Genomic DNA, 16118 nt, shown 5'->3' with positions numbered 1-16118 from the left:
CTTGCAGCGTATCGAAAGTTCTCGGCCCTTCTTCCAGACGCTAGCAGCCTAGACAACTGTCAGATGCTAGACAGAGAAACAAGCAAGCAACACAGCAAAGTGGACCTCTGGATTTATTAGCTAGCTAAGCAACTCAACGGCACAACTTCAGTTTGGAGACTGGTGCACAGCGATTGACATCAGCGTAATTTGGCACTAAAAGTGCAAACCCAAAATATAGCTAACGAGAAAAGCTGATTCTTAAAGCCATCAAGCGCGTTAGCTTTGATTTGTGGCGCAGCTCTCCTGCATAACCCTAGTTGGTAGCTAGCTCTAATCTAGTTAGTCAAAACTTGCAGTTGTGTGGTTTGCTAGTTAACGTCAGCTAGCTGAGAAGGAGAGGTTTGCAGAAAGAAGTGCTCCAGGGCAATGACTGCGGAAGAGGTGGCCAACGAAGGACAGAACATCCCATTACCAATGGAGGGAGATGATATCACGCAGAAGAAAGATGGAGGGGTTTTAAAGGTAACTAACTAACTAGCGGTCGTCACTAGTTACCACGGCCACAAAGTCTTAAACCCCGCCTATTTCTAATATTTATCTTCTTAAAATGTGATTTTAAACCTAACCATAACCCTAACCACACTGCCAACCTTACACCTAAACCTAACCTTAATTTAAGACAAAAAGCAATTTTTTTGTTGTCACAAATTTGTACGATATCGCCCATGTTGACTCTGCAGCTGTGTTAAATAGTGGAAACCCCCTAGCGAGCTAACAGCTAGTGTTAGCATGCTCGCTATCTAGCCAATAGCAATTCATTGAATGGTATAACCAGCTACCTAGCAGGCTTGAATGAAGAAAAAAAAAGCTAAAATATTTTGGTCAGTTGGCTACAGTAGGGTGATTTAGATTAGTGAGATTTTGCAGCGCAGTCCATGATCTATATGCAACATTTGGGGTTTGCTACTGTAGTTATATCTGCGGGCTAAACTTAACTAACGTTAGCTAGCTGGCTGACGAGCTCCTCACATCGTGACGTCACCTCGACCATGCTAGCTTCCTCATCAGCCCCATCTTCCCCCTGTAGTATCCATGTGCAGGCCCGTAGCAGCCTGTGACTAAAACCATAATATCGCCAACTACTGGCTGTGGTTAACCCAGGGGAGAATGACTGCAACCCTCGCCTTGAATCCACGAAGTTCAATGCCGACCACGGTTCTGCAGGCATTGTTAGGCCGGACACATGACGTTTTTAATAATGGCCTTTTCTGATAAAAAACTAGTTTCTGTATTTTTATTCAACCTTTATTTAACTAGGCAAGTCAGTTAAGAACAAATTCTTATTTACAATGACGGTTAACTGCCTTGTTCAGGGGCAGAACGACAGATTCTTGGCAGCTCAGGGATTCGATCTAGCAACCTTTTGGTTTCTGGCCCAACACCCAAACCACTAGGCTACCTGCCCCCCAGTTCATTGCATCTGCCATGGAGCCCACTTTCACAATATTACCATATGTCCCAGCTGCTTGCAGTAGTTTTGGAGTAATCACGAAATAAACAGGCCATATTTTAGAGGATTTTTCAACCTGGCAGCTCCTATTACTTCATTCTATTGTGCACCGTGGCACCAACTCTCCTTCCGAAAGTTATATTCCCAGTTTATTGTTATATGTCACAATGGCTGCTTTGTTATTGTTGTCAATGAGACCTGCCCACGTTTCTGGTAGTTAAAATGTAAACAACAACAAAAAATTACTCATGGAACTTTGAGGTTGTCCCATTGTTTACTGTAGGGAAATATAGGTATGTCTGTCTTTCGCCAAATATCTTGCAATATGTATATTTTCATTTTTGTCAATTCGGACACCATTTAAACATGAGAACCTCCTCTTTCTAATTATGTAAGGCAGCGTACTTCGCTGTCATCAAACACTAGCCCGGGAATACCTTTTGCCCTTGGAACGTTGAGCCTCTCCCTTTGTTTTCCTATGGAGAGGCATGCTGGTATATTTTGCCAAATATCTTCCAATGTGTATATTTTCATTTTTTTTCTCCAAATCGGACACCATTTTAATAAGGATAATCTCTTTCTAATTACATAAGGTTGGGCAGTGTACTCTACTGTCATCGATCGCTAGACCAGAAATAGTCAGTTTTATTTTTTTTCTTACTTCCTCATTATGCAGACATAAGCACACTTGGCACCATTGAGGTGAGGACGTTTACTTTCTACACAAGTTATTTTTCAGTTTCGTCCTAAGAGCAGATGGTGGTAGTAGTAAAATAAAAAGGGATACATTTCTTTGTGCCTTTTAGTCAGAAGAGGCTCTGCGACCGTTCGATTCCATTCAATTGCTATGGGCTCGTGCTAGTGTTCCAGCTTAGCCAACGTTCTTTTGCCATTTTAAAGCCTTGGGTGAATTTTGACTCGTTCTATTGTTCAGCCTACCATTATAGTCACGATACCAATATTTTTTTATATTACACCAGATGTATGACCTTGAACCGATTTATATAAAAAATCGAATAAAATCTTACACAGGATGATAATAAAAAAAAAAATGTTTTAACCTTTATTTAACGAGGCAAGTCAGTTAAGAACAAATTCTTATTTTCAATGACGGCCTAGGAACAGTGGTTTAACTGCCTGTTCAGGGGCAGAACGACAGATTTGTACATTGTCAGCTCGGATTTGAACTTGCAACCTTCCGGTTACTAGTCCAACGCTCTAACCACTAGGCTACCCTGGCGCCCCATTTAGTAGCTAATGGCAGCCTGCAGTACCCCGGTCAGCCTTGGACTTGAGATAAGGGGGCAGCAATGAGCTAGCTTGCAATGTCACTTCACGGAGTACCTCAAACTGCGCATTTTATGTCTTCATAGACAGGTTGGTTGTTTAAATACATCGTTATAGTTGTTGATTGGCTAGCGTGCAAATTTTTGCTATATTAGCATAATGTGACATTAGTCAAAAAACCTCCAAACAGGATATGGTATCAAGAATAACATAGAACTATACTACAGTAAACATGTCATGCTCTCATGAATGATGCAATTCCCCCCTTGGGCCAATCAGTGTAATTTTGTAAATAAGCCAGTGAGGGCCTACCGAGTGGTGCAGTTGACAGTACATGTCAGAGCAAAAACCAAGCCATGAGGTCGAAGAAATTGTCAGTAGAGCTCGGAGACCGGATTGCGTCGAGGCACAGATCTGGGGAAGGGTACCAAAACAATTCTGCAGCATTGAAGGGCCCCAAGAACACAGTGGCCTAAATCATTCTTAAATGGAAGACGTTTAGAACCACCAAGACTCGCTAGGGCTGGCTGCCCGGCCAAACTGAGCAATCGGGGGAGAGGGCCTTGGTCAGGGAAGTGACCAAGAACCCGATGGTCACTCTGACAGAGCTCCAGAGTTCCTCTGTGGAGATTGGAGTACCTTCCAGAAGGACAACAAATTCTGCAGCACTCCACCAGTCAGGTCTTTATGGTAGAGTAGCCAGACAGAAGCCACTCCTTGGTAAAAGGCACATGACAGCCTGCTTGGAGTTTGCCAAAAGGCACCTAATCAGACCATGGGAAACACGATTATCTGGTCTGATGAAGCAAAGATTAAGCTCTTTGGCCTGAATGCCAAGCGTCATGTCTAGAGGAAACCTGGCACCATCTCTACGGTGAAGCATGGTGATGGCAGCATCATGCAGTGGGGATGTTGTTCAGCAGAAGGGACTGGGAGACTAGTCAGGATCGAGGGAAAGATGAATGGAGCGAAGTACAGAGAGATCCTTGATGAAAACCAGCCCAGGACCTCAGACTGGGGCGAAGGTTCATCTTCCAACAGGACAACAACCCTTAGCACACAGCCAAGACAACGCAGAAGTGGTTTAGGGACAAGTCTCTGAATACCCTTGAATGTTCGAGCAAGAGCCTGGACTTGAACCTGATCTAAAATCTCTGGAGAGGCCTGAATATAGCTGTGCAGCAACACTCCCCATCCAACCTGACAGAGCTTGAGAGGATCTGCAGAGAAGAATGGGAGAAACTCCGCAAATACAAGTGTGTAGCGTCATACTTATTACTTATTTTCAATGACTTCCTAGGAACTGTGGGTTAAATGCCTCGTTCAGGGGCAGAATGACAGATTTTCACCTTGTCAGCTCAGGGGTTCCACCATTGCACTTCACGAGTAGCCTGCCTGTTACACGAATGTAGTAGAAGCCAAGGTAAATTGCTAGCTACCATTAAACTTATCTTATAAAAAACAATAAATCATAATCACTAGTTATAACTACTGATCCAGTTTAGCAGGCAATATTAACCAGGTGAAATTGTGTCATTTCTCTTGTGTTCATTGCACGCAGTCAGGGTATATGCAACAGTTTTGGCTGCCTGGCTCATTGCGAACTAATTTGCCAGAATTTTACGTAATTATGACATATATTGAAGGTTGTGCAATGTAACAAGAATATTTAGACTTAGGAATGCCACCCGTTAGATAAAATACCGAACGGTTCCGTATTTCACTGAAATAATAAACTTTTTTTTTGTTGTTGAAATTATAGTTTCCGGATTCAATCATATTAATGACCAAAGGCTCGTATTTCTGTGTGTTATAATTAAGTCTGATTTGATAGAGCAGTCTGACTGAGCAGCAGCAGGCCCGTAATCATTCATTCAAACAGCACTTTCGTGCGTTTTGCCAGCAGCTCTTTCCAAGCACAGCACTGTTTATAACTTCAAGCCTATCAGCCTAATGGCTGGTGTAACCAATGTGAAATGGCTAGCTAGTTAGCTGGGTGTGCGCTAATACTGTTTCAAACGTCACTCTCTTTTAGATTTGGAGTAGTTATTCCCCTTGCGCTGCAAGGGCCGCGGCTTTTGTGGAGCGATGGGTAACGATGCTTCGAGTGTGGCTGTTGTCGACGTGTTCCTGGTTCGAGCCCAGTTAGGGGCGAGGAGGGGGACGGAAGCTATACTATTACACTGGCAATACTATAGTTCCTAATAAGAACATCCAATAGTCAAAGGTGTATGAAATACAAATGGTATAGAGAGAAATAGTCCTATAAATACTATATTAACTACAACCTAAAACCTCTTACCTTGGAATATTGAAGTCTTATGTTAAAAGGAACCACCAACTTTCATATGTTCTCATGTTCTGAGCAAGGAACTTAAATGTTAGATTTTTCACATGGCACACATTTTTACATGGCACATATTACTTTCTTCTCCAACAATTTGTTTTTGCATTATTTAAACCAAATTGAACATGTTTCATTATTTATTTCAGGCTAAATTGATTTTATTGATGTTTTATATTAAGTGGAGTTACTGTGGAGCCCTGACCACCCGTGAGGAAAGGAATCTAGGAAAGAAAAGTTCACATGTATGTGGTAGGGATTAACCACTGCCATTAGATGGCGATAGTATTGGTTTTAGTGACAGGCTAGTTTCAGTCTCAGGCTGCTGTGGGGTTGCAGCTTGGTGCATCTCACTTCCCTATGTAATCAGAGATGTTATCATTGCTAGGTAGTTTGTACGGTCACTGAAATAGGTGTTTCTGCAGCTAACTATCAAATGTCTAGTCATCACTATTCAGACTTAGCAGTGATCTAGAAGTGTCGTAGTTTTGGCTAGAAGGTTCTGGCCTGGGTAAAAGCATTTCATAGTTTCTTGTTTGTCAGCAAACATATCTGGTTACCCGGACGTTTTCTAGAGCCTGCCATATTTGGGATACCTACAGCTGCTTGGAGGGGGGGAGGTGGAGATTCTCATTCTGGTTTTGGTGACCTGATCCTTCCCAGCTGAATATCCTATATCTGCAGGCAGTATGGCTGGTCAATGTTGACACCGAGATGTGTGTGTGTGTGTGTGTGAGAGAGAGAGACTGTCAGTCATTCTGGCCCATGGTGTATTTCCCTAAAGGCAGACTTGCACATGGTGTCTCAGACAGTTTCCACATCATCACACAAATAAATCATCCCTTGAACAGTTTGAGCCCACGACCTAAACACAACAGCAGCCCAAAGTACTAGACTACATACATAAAAGTAAGCATGCACCTGTTCAGAAATTGACTGTCAGAACTGTTAGAGCTCTTAGAACCTCCATGGATTGATGAGAAATTTAAAAACTGTATGGTTGAAAGAGATGGGGCAAAAGGAGTGGCTAATAAGTCTGGCTGCACATCTGACTGGCTGACTTACTGCAAATTGAGACTTATGTGACAACTCAACAAAAAGAAGAAACTGTATTAAAGGTCGACCGATTTTAAACGGAATGGCCGAATTAATTAGGGCCAATTTCAAGTTTTCATAACAATCGGAAATCTGTATTTTTGGACACCGATTTGGCCGATTTTCTTTTTAAAATTATTATTTTAAAATTATTATTATGGCAGAATGACAGATTTTTTTCCTTGTCAGCTCGGGGATTCAATCTTGCAACCTTACAGTTAACTAGTCCAACACTCTAACCACCTACCTTACATTGCACTCCACGAGGAGCCTGCCTGTTACGCAAATGCAGTAAGAAGCCACGGTAAGTTGCTAGCTAGCATTAAACTTCTCTTTAAAAAAACAATCAATCAATCATAATCACTAGTTAACTACACATGGTTGATGATATTACTAGTTTACCTTGCGAACTGTGAAGACTATTTCTTCCTAACAAAGGCAGCCAACTTTGCCAAACGGGGGATGATTTAACAAAAGCGCATTTGAGAAAAAAGCACAATCGTTGCACGACTGTACCTAACCATAAACATCAATGCCTTTCTTAAAATCAATACAAAGAAGTATATATTTTTTAAACCTGCATATTTAGCTAAAAGAAATCCAGGTTAGCAGGCAGCACAGGTCCCAGGGGAAATTGTGTCACTTCAGGGTATATGCAACAGTTTGGGCTGCCTGGCTCATTGCAAACTAATTTGCCATAATTGTATGTAATTATGACATAACATTGAAGGTTGTGCAATGTAACAGCAATATTTAGACTTATGGATGCCACCCGTTAGATAAAATACGGAACGTTTCCGTATTTCACTGAAAGAATAAACGTTTTGTGATGATGATAGATGATAGTTTCCAGATTCGACCATATTAATGACCGAAGGCTCGTATTTCTGTGTGTTATTATGTTATAATTAAGTCTATGATTTGATAGAGCAGACTGACTGAGCGATGGTAGGCACCAGCAGGCTCGTAAGCATTCATTCAAACAGCACTTTCATGTGTTTTGCCAGCAGCTCTTCGCAATGCTTCAAGCATTGCTCTGTTTATGACTTCAAGCCTATCAACTCTCGAGATTAGGCTGGTGTAACTGATGTGAAATGTCTAGCTAGTTAGCGGGGTGCGCGCTAATAGCGTTTCAAACGTCACTCGCTCTGAGACTTGGAGTAGTTGTTCCCCTTGCTCTGCATGGGTTAGGGTTAGGTTTTATTGATGTATTATATTAAGTTAAAATAAAATAAAAATCAGTATTGTTGTAATTGTCATTATTACAAATAAATAAATAAAAATATTCCGATTTAATCGGTATCTGCTTTTTTTGGCCCTTCAATAATCGGTATCGGCATTGAAAAATCATAATCGGTCGACCTCTAAACTGTATTATGAAGCCAAGATCAATGATATAAAGAATGATGGAGAAAAAATGTAGGATTACTTTTAAATGAAGTTATGGGCAGAAAGATAAATTCAACTCCATCAGATGGAGTATTTATCACAACCATTTGATGTTGCCAATTATTTTAATGATTACTTCATTGGCAAAGTGGGCAAATTTGAGCAGGAAATGCCAACAATGAACAGTGAGCCATTATATTCATGCTTAAAAAAAACAAATAATGAATGAAAAGTATTGCACGTTTTGAATTTTGTGAAGTTAGTGTGGGAGAGGTAGAAAAATAATTGTTAACGATCAATAATGACAAACCTCCTGGCATTGACTACTTAGATGGAAAGATACTGAGGATAGTAGTTGACTCTAGCCACTCCTATCTGTCATATCTTTAACCCTTGTTTGGGTAACATCTCCCAGCAAGAACCGGCAAATCTGGTGCAGTCCATGAGGAGGAGATGCACTGCAGTACTTAATGCAGCTGGTGGCCCACCAGATACTGACTGTTACTTTTGATTTTGCCCCCCCCCCCCGCTTGTTCAGGGACACATTATTTCGTTTATTTTAGTCACATGCCTGTGGAACTTGTTCAGTTTGTCTGTTGAATGTTATGTTCCTACAAATAGTTACACATTTAAAGTTTGCTGAAAATAAACACAGTTGACAGTGAGTAAACATTTATTTTTGCTGAGTTTATATATGTGAGTGAGATGTTTGTAAAATTCCTGAAGTGATTTCATCATCCTAGATTGCAGCCGGTAGTAACAAGAAGATTCGCTGCCATGTGTGTGGACCCAAGAAGGACAGAAAGACACGTGCATCAAGTGCAAGAAATACATTTGCAACACACACACAGTAAAACTCTGTCCCTCATGTGGTGTGTAGACCGGCCTTAATTTGTGTTCAATTGGGCTCATTTATCATTCCCATAAAATACTGTATGTAAAATTTGTCCTTCCAGTTTGTTCAAAGCATTAAACGTCAATAGTGATGAAAACCTTGTTTCATTTATATTTGTTCAAGATAAACATGATTTATTCCACCAATGTCTTGATTTGAGATTTTTGTTTTTTTGAAGTGTTAAGTATTTTTATGTAAATTGTTATGGCTGTATTGTTTTAAAAACCCAATGATGTTGTGGGTCCATCAGACCCACGAACATTGGGTTACTAACGAAAACATGGAACACCGCACAAGGGTTAATCTGAGCCTAGAGGAAAGTATTTGTCCTCAGGCCTGGAGGGAAGCAATAGTAAGCAGCCTTTTACTGGTTCTAACAGCAGACCTATATAAGCTTGCTGCCAGCTCTTAGCAAACTGTTGGAAAGAATGGTGTTTCACCAAATACAATGCTATTTCTAAACATGTACTGCACTGACACAAATGACTGATGATTGGTTGAAAGAAATGGATAATAAGATTGTGGGAGCTGTACTGTTAGATTTCAGTGCAGCATTCGATATTATTGACCAAAACCTGTTGTTATGGCTTTTCAACCTCTGCCATATCGTGGCTTCAGAGATGTTGATCTAATAGATCTCAGAGGGGTTTTCTAATATCAAACATGTAAAGGGTGGTGTACTGCAGGGCAGTTCTCTAGGCCCTCTACTCTTTTCTATTTTTTTTACCAAGGACCTGCCACTGGCATTAAACAAAACGTGTGTCCATGTATGTTGATGATTCAACCATATACGCATCAGCAACCATTGCTAATGAAGTCAATGAAACTCTTAAAGAGTTGCAGTCTGTTTTGGAATGGGTGGCCAGTAATAAACTGGTCCTGAACATCTCTAAAACTAAGCACATTGTATTTGGTACAAATAATTCCTTAAGTGCTATACCTCAGCTGAATCTGGTAATGAATGGTGTGGCTGTTGAACAAGTTAAGGAGACTAAATTACTTGGCGTTTAGCTTTTCACAGTCCCCAAATCCAAAACAAATTCCAGAAAGCGTACAGTACTATATAGAGCCATTATTGCATGGAACTCTCTTCCATCTCATATTGTTCAAATGAACAGCACACCTGGTTTAAAAAAAACTGATAAAGCAACACCTCACAGCACAACGCCTCTCTCCTACTTGACCTAGATAGTTTGTATGTATTGATATGGAGACTACGTGTGCCTCTTTTTACATACATTTTTTAAATTGATGAAGTTCTGTCCTTGAGCTGTTCTTGTCTATTTAATGGTCTGTGTTATGTTATGGTTTGTGTGGACCCCAGGAAGAGTAGCTGCTGCTTTTGCAACCGCTAATGGGGATCCTAATAAAATACCTAACACTACCACAGACAGACTATGCCATACACTGCTACAGCATAACTAACCTTCACTGTCACTCTTTCCCTCTCTCCCTCTCCTACATCTGTAGTTGGTGAAGCAAGAGGGCACAGGGACAGAGCTGCCTATGACGGGGGACAAGGTGTTTGTTCACTATGTTGGCACGCTGCTGGATGGAACCCCATTTGACTCCAGTCGCGAACGAGGAGAGAAGTTCTCCTTTGAGCTGGGCAAAGGTGTGTGTGTGTGTGTGTTTGTGCGTGTGTGTGTTGAAGTACATGCCAGGTGATCAAAACTTTTGATGTGTGTGTGTGTAGGTCAGGTAATCAAGGCGTGGGACCTGGGAGTGGCTACTATGAAAGTAGGAGAGATTAGCCAGCTGATCTGTAAACCAGAGTACGCCTATGGCACCGCCGGCAGCCCCCCGAAGATACCCCCCAATGCTACTCTTGTCTTCCAGGTAACCTGTCTGTCTGTGAGGGATTAAGTCTGTTTTAGGTAAACATTCGGTGTCAACATTGACGTGTGTGACTGAGTGCTTAAATTGATGTTTTGTGTGTGTGTTAGGTGGAGCTGTTTGAGTTTCGAGGGAGGACATCACTGAGGGAGAGGATGGAGGAATTATCCGTCGCATCATCACTAAGGGAGCGGGATACTCCAAACCTAATGAAGGAGCTGCCGTAGAAGGTACACACACAAACATATCATCATCAGAAAGAAACAGGGATATTCCAAACTAAGACCTACTGTACAGGCTACAATCTCTCACACCTTTCTCGGTCTCTTTCCCCTACAGTGTGCGTGGAGGGCAGCTGTGAGGGCAAGGTCTTTGACCAGAGGGAGCTGAAGTTTGAGTTGGGAGATGGAAAGAGTCTGGGTCTGCCAAGTGGGGTGGAGAAAGCCCTGACCGCCATGGAACAGGGAGAGGAGTCACTCTTCATCATCAAACCCAAGTAATATAGACACACACATTACAAACCTAGTCTACATACTATGTTGTTATTTTGAGAAACATACACTGCTCAAAAAAATTAAGGGACCACTAAAAAAACACATCCTAGATCTGAATGAATGAAATATTCTTATTAGGAACTGGAACTGCTGACACACTCCAGCCACATGAGGTCTAGCATTGTCTTGCATTAGGAGGAACCCAGGGCCAACCGCACCAGCATATGGTCTCACAAGGGGTCTGAGGATCTAATCTCGGTACCTAATGGCAGTCAGGCTACCTCTGGTGAGCACACCGAAAGAAATGCCACCCCACACTATGACTGACCCACCGCCAAACCGGTCATGCTGGAGGATGTTGCAGGCAGCAGAACGTTCTCCACGGCGTCTCCAGACTGTCACGTCTGTCACATGTGCTCAGTGTGAACCTGCTTTCATCTGTGAAGAGCACAGGGCGCCAGTGGCGAATTTGCCAATCTTGGTGTTCTCTGGCAAATGCCAAACATCCTGCACGGTGTTGGGCTGTAAGCACAACCCCCACCTGTGGACGTCGGGCCCTCATACCACCCTCATGGAGTCTGTTTCTGACCGTTTGAGCAGACACATGCACATTTGTGGCCTGCTGGAGGTGATTTTGCAGGGCCCTGGCAGTTCTCCTCCTGCTCCTCCTTGCACAAAGGCGGAGGTAGCGGTCCTGCTGCTGGGTTGTTGCCCTCCTACGGCTTCCTCCACGTCTCCTGATGTACTGGCCTGTCTCCTGGTAGTGCCTCCATGCTCTGGACACTACGCTGGCAGACACAGCAAACCTTCTTGACACAGCAAACCTTCTTGCCACAGCTCGCATTGATGTTCCATCCTGGATGAGCTGCACTACCTGAGCCACTTGTGTGGGTTGTAGACTCCGTCTCATGCTACCACTAGAGTGAAAGCACCGCCAGCATTCAAAAGTGACCAAAACATCAGCCAGGAAGCATAGGAACTGAGAAGTGGTCTGTGATCACCACCTGCAGAACCACTCCTTTATTGGGGGTGTCTTGCTAATTGCCTATAATTTCCACCTGTTGTCTATTCCATTTGCACAACAGCATGTGAAATTTATTGTCAATCAGTGTTGCTTCCTAAGTGGACAGTTTGATTTCACAGAAGTGTGATTGACTTGGAGTTACATTGTGTTGTTTAAGTGTTCCCTTTATTTTTTTGAGCAGTGTATAATGGTGTGTTCTCTGGGTATATTGGCTGAGTTATGTGGCTGTGTATGTATGGATATCTAATTGTAGTGTGTGTCGATATGAATTTCTAAGTGTGTGTGTGTGTATAGGTATGGCTATGGAAACATAGGAAGCAGCAAGTACAATATTCCTGGTGGAGCCACTCTGCAGTACAAACTCAAACTGACCACCTTCGAGAAGGTATGACCCCTCACCCTTTAGCAATATCAACCAGAGTCCTGTCCAGAGACATGCCTTAGGCATTTTATTCATGACATTTCCAAACTGTTTGCCTACTAAGTGTACCCCAGATGAGTCTGGTGTTTTGAGAGGTGATTTGCTGGCTGACTGAAGCATTTCCTGTTCCCCAGGCTAAGGAATCCTGGGAGATGAACTCAGCAGAGAAACTGGAGCAGAGCGTCATCATTAAGGAGAAAGGAACACAGTACTTCAAGGTTTAGATTTTAGTCATTTGGCAGATCCAGAGAGACATACAGGAGCAATTAGGATTAAGTACCTTGCTCAAGGGCACATCGACAGGTTCTTAACCGCTAGGTTACCTGTGTGTGGGTGGAGATAAGTAGCTTCAAGCAGCAGTGCAGTATAACTAGCCAGGTCACCCGTGATACGAGTCAGTATTAGACATCCAGCCTTGTCTGGGGTTGTCGGGAGATGATGTGGAAACGCGCTGTTGCCTTTAAATAAGTTGTATTTTTGCTAGGGCGGTGGGGTTGGTGGATGGGTTTAAGCGTCTGCCTCTGGTGCAAAAGGTTGCATGTTTGAATCCAGCAGCGATGGAAAGTTGTTTTTTAGATTTTTGTTTTAAGCCTATCCCAAACCTTAACCCTTACCGTAGCCATTTGCAGTTAATGCCTAACTTTAAGATTTCGGAGATAACCTGAAACACTTTGAAATTTGACGTTTGAGAAACCTGGATGAATGTATAATTCTGAGGTGAGACTGTGTGAGCATGTTTAGTATAATGTGTGTGTGTGTGTGTGTGTGTGTGTGTGTGTGTAGGAAGGGAAGCATCGCCAAGCGTCTGTCCAGTATAAGAGGATTGTGTCATGGCTGGAGAATGAATCAAGTTTGCCTGAGGGGGAGGACCAGAAAGCTAAAGCCCTGCGATTGGCTGCTCACCTCAACCTGGCCATGTGCTTCATCAAGCTTCAGGAACCAAGCTCTGCCTTCGACAACTGTGACAAGGTACACACAGACTTGATTAGGAGATACACACACCTGACCTGACTATATCTGAACATATCTGACTTCCTAAATATTCCACACCAAACCTATTCCCCCACTTACTTTTGGTTTCTGCTCTCTCTCGCATGTGTGTGAAGGCCCTGGAGCTAGACGAATCCAATGAAAAGGCTCTATTCCGGAGGGGGGAGGCGCTGTTTGCCATGAAGGAGTTTGATAGGGCGAGAGCAGACTTCCAGCGCGTCACCCAGCTTTATCCTAGCAACAAGGCCGCCAAGAGCCAGGTACTGTACTAGAATGGTCTTTATGTGCCCCGTCTAAACTTCCCTCTCCTCTCATCTGGATGTCCATCTCTGCTTGCTCTTTGTCTGATCCGGGGCTCTCTGTCTGCCCTCCCAGGTGGCTCTGTGCCAGAAACAGATTAAGGAGCAGCATGAGAAGGACAAGAGGCTCTACGCCAACATGTTCCAGAAGTTCGCAGAGAGAGACGCCAAGGTGAGTCAAACAGCCAACACACTACACATTTCCTGTAGCCACCCTACACTTCCCCTAGCTCCTACAGATTCAACTCTTCCCCTAGCCCCAAGGTGAGTTGAGATTGAATACTGGAGAGACATCAGAACAGATTAACCCACACTTAGCATCATATAAGAAAGCGTTCCACAGGGATGCTGACCCATGTTGACTCCAATGCTTCCCACAGTTGTCAAGTTAGCTGGATGTCCTTTTGGGTGGTGGACCATTCTTGATACACACAGGAAACTGTTGAGTGTGAAAAACCCAGCAGCATTGCAGTTCTTGACACACTCAAACCAGTGTGCCTGGCAGCTACTGCCATACCCTTTTCAAAGGCACTTAAATATTTTTTCTGGCCCATTGACACTCTGAATGGCACACATATACATATTCCATGTCTCAACTGTCTCAAGGCTTAAAAATCCTTCATTAACCTGTCTCCTTCCCTTCATCTACACTGAAGTGAATTTAACAAGTGACATCAATAAGGGATCATAGCTTTCACCTGGGTAGCCTATGTTATGGAAAGAGCATGTTCTTAATGTTTTGTATACTCAGTGTAAATTACTGTTTTAATGTCTCTCTTTTTGTTTCTGCTGTGATGAATAGAAGGACGCTGACAAGGGGGCGGAGAACGTAGGTGGGATGGATGTAGAGGAGAGTGGAGGACAGGAGTAATGACTACTGGAGAAAGATGTCAGACTGTGTCATGAAGACTTTTAAAACTTCAGACATTTGTGTTTATAAAGAGAGAATGTGTTTGTGATAAGTGTGTGTGTGTCCATGGCTCAACTGTATCCCCTGTGTGAGTGTGTGTGTGTCTGTGTGCTATCGTCATGGCAGCTAGCTGGCTGGGTGGGCCTTCTGTAGCTGACTGCACTCAGGAGGTGTGGCTAAAAGGAGTGCCCCCCCATCCCTCTGGTTAGCATGTAGCAGGCTGTCCCTCCCTCCACCACTCCTGCTACTCCCCCCCCCCTTTACTCATAGAGCTCTTTGCTTAATGGAGTTGGAAGCCCAGTACTGGGTGTGCGTATTTGTGTGTATGTGTGTGTAAACCCCCTTTCACCCAGCAAGGGCTAATCCCCAAATCCCCTTCACTTCTCACCACCTTCCAAGGCCAACTGATCAACTCCTGGGGACTGCTTCATGTGTATGTGTGACAGTAGCAGCTCCCTCTCTAGCAGCAGTCATGCTAACTAAACGGTTGCTCTCTGCTTCTCAAACGCACTGTATGTTCTTACTCTGGGTTTATGATTTCTCTTAATTGTTCTTCATGGGATGATGATTTACTTCACACCTAGAAGGGTGTGTGTGAAGTAGCTTAAGCCGCTTCTTCTGGTCAGACTGAACCAGTATCAAGCTCAGTCACATTACATATATAGTCTTACTGTAGTCTGTCTGCTTTCCAAATGACACTCTATACCTTGTAGATCAGGGTTTCCCAAACGCGATCCTGGGGCCCCCAATGGGTGCACGTTTAGATTTTTCCCCAACACTACACAGCTGATTCAAAGAATCAAAGCTGGATGATGAGTTGGTTAATTAAATTATCTGTGTAGTGCTAGGGCGGGGGACCGAGTTTGGGAGACCCTGTTGTAGATGGCTCAATATGCCCTACTTTTTGACCAATGGTCAGAGGTGGCTACTAAAGTAGTGCACTATATAGGTAATTGGTGTCATTTGAGATGCAGACTTACTGTAATCTTATTCTTGCATACAGCATCTCCAGCAGACCTGGCTCTAGGTTCAGCTAAACAAGGTCCTGTGAAGCAGAGCAGCTAGGGAGTGAGATTGGTCAGGGTTTGGGGTGTCAACTGCATGCTGGTTGGTTGGGGGGAGGTCTATCTGATTGGAGCATCACGATTGGTTCTCAGACTGAAGGCTCTAATGACTAATAAACAGAAATTACTCAAACTCTGGTCTGTGTCCTCATTTTTGTACTTAGGTCACTGTATCTTTTGACCAATCGATTTTGTAGTATACAGTGGAAACAATAAAAGTAGTTTTTACAAGATTCAAATACAAACTAATTGGGTGAACCAAAAGCAATTCTCCCATTTCAGATAGAATATACCGATAATGTATGACAAGGAAATTCAAAGACCGTTCCTTGGGACGACCCTAAACCAACTCTTAACCGTTTAAATGGAAACTTCAGTGGGGTGACAACAAATTCGGGTCCCGGGACAAGCACAACAGTTGGATTTCCTAAAGCTGGTTTGCAACATGGCAGTTTCAGCATGTTTGAAGGGTCTGGCCTCCTGTGTGTGATGTATTTTCTTTTTAAATCCTACAGATAGTAATGATCTGACGGGGCGGCGGGTAGCCTAGTGGTTAGAGCGTTGGACTTGTATCTGAA

General features: G+C 43.1%; 1 protein-coding gene across 1 annotated transcript; it reads left to right on the top strand.

The window, feature by feature from the left end:
- The first annotated feature begins 57 nt into the window (after positions 1-57).
- Positions 58-15673, top strand: LOC115134201 (peptidyl-prolyl cis-trans isomerase FKBP4-like). Its single transcript, XM_029667940.2, is given in 12 exon segments — positions 58-504; positions 9973-10117; positions 10199-10341; positions 10449-10470; positions 10473-10568; positions 10678-10834; positions 12151-12241; positions 12412-12495; positions 13061-13246; positions 13384-13527; positions 13643-13738; positions 14369-15673. Coding segments are annotated over 12 exon segments (1329 nt in total). The 5' UTR covers positions 58-408; the 3' UTR covers positions 14438-15673.
- The last annotated feature ends 445 nt before the right edge of the window (positions 15674-16118 follow it).

Source organism: Oncorhynchus nerka, linkage group LG9a (genome assembly GCF_034236695.1).
Source record: "Oncorhynchus nerka isolate Pitt River linkage group LG9a, Oner_Uvic_2.0, whole genome shotgun sequence".
NCBI lineage: Eukaryota > Metazoa > Chordata > Actinopteri > Salmoniformes > Salmonidae > Oncorhynchus > Oncorhynchus nerka.
This window is presented reverse-complemented; position numbering and strand designations above follow the sequence as displayed.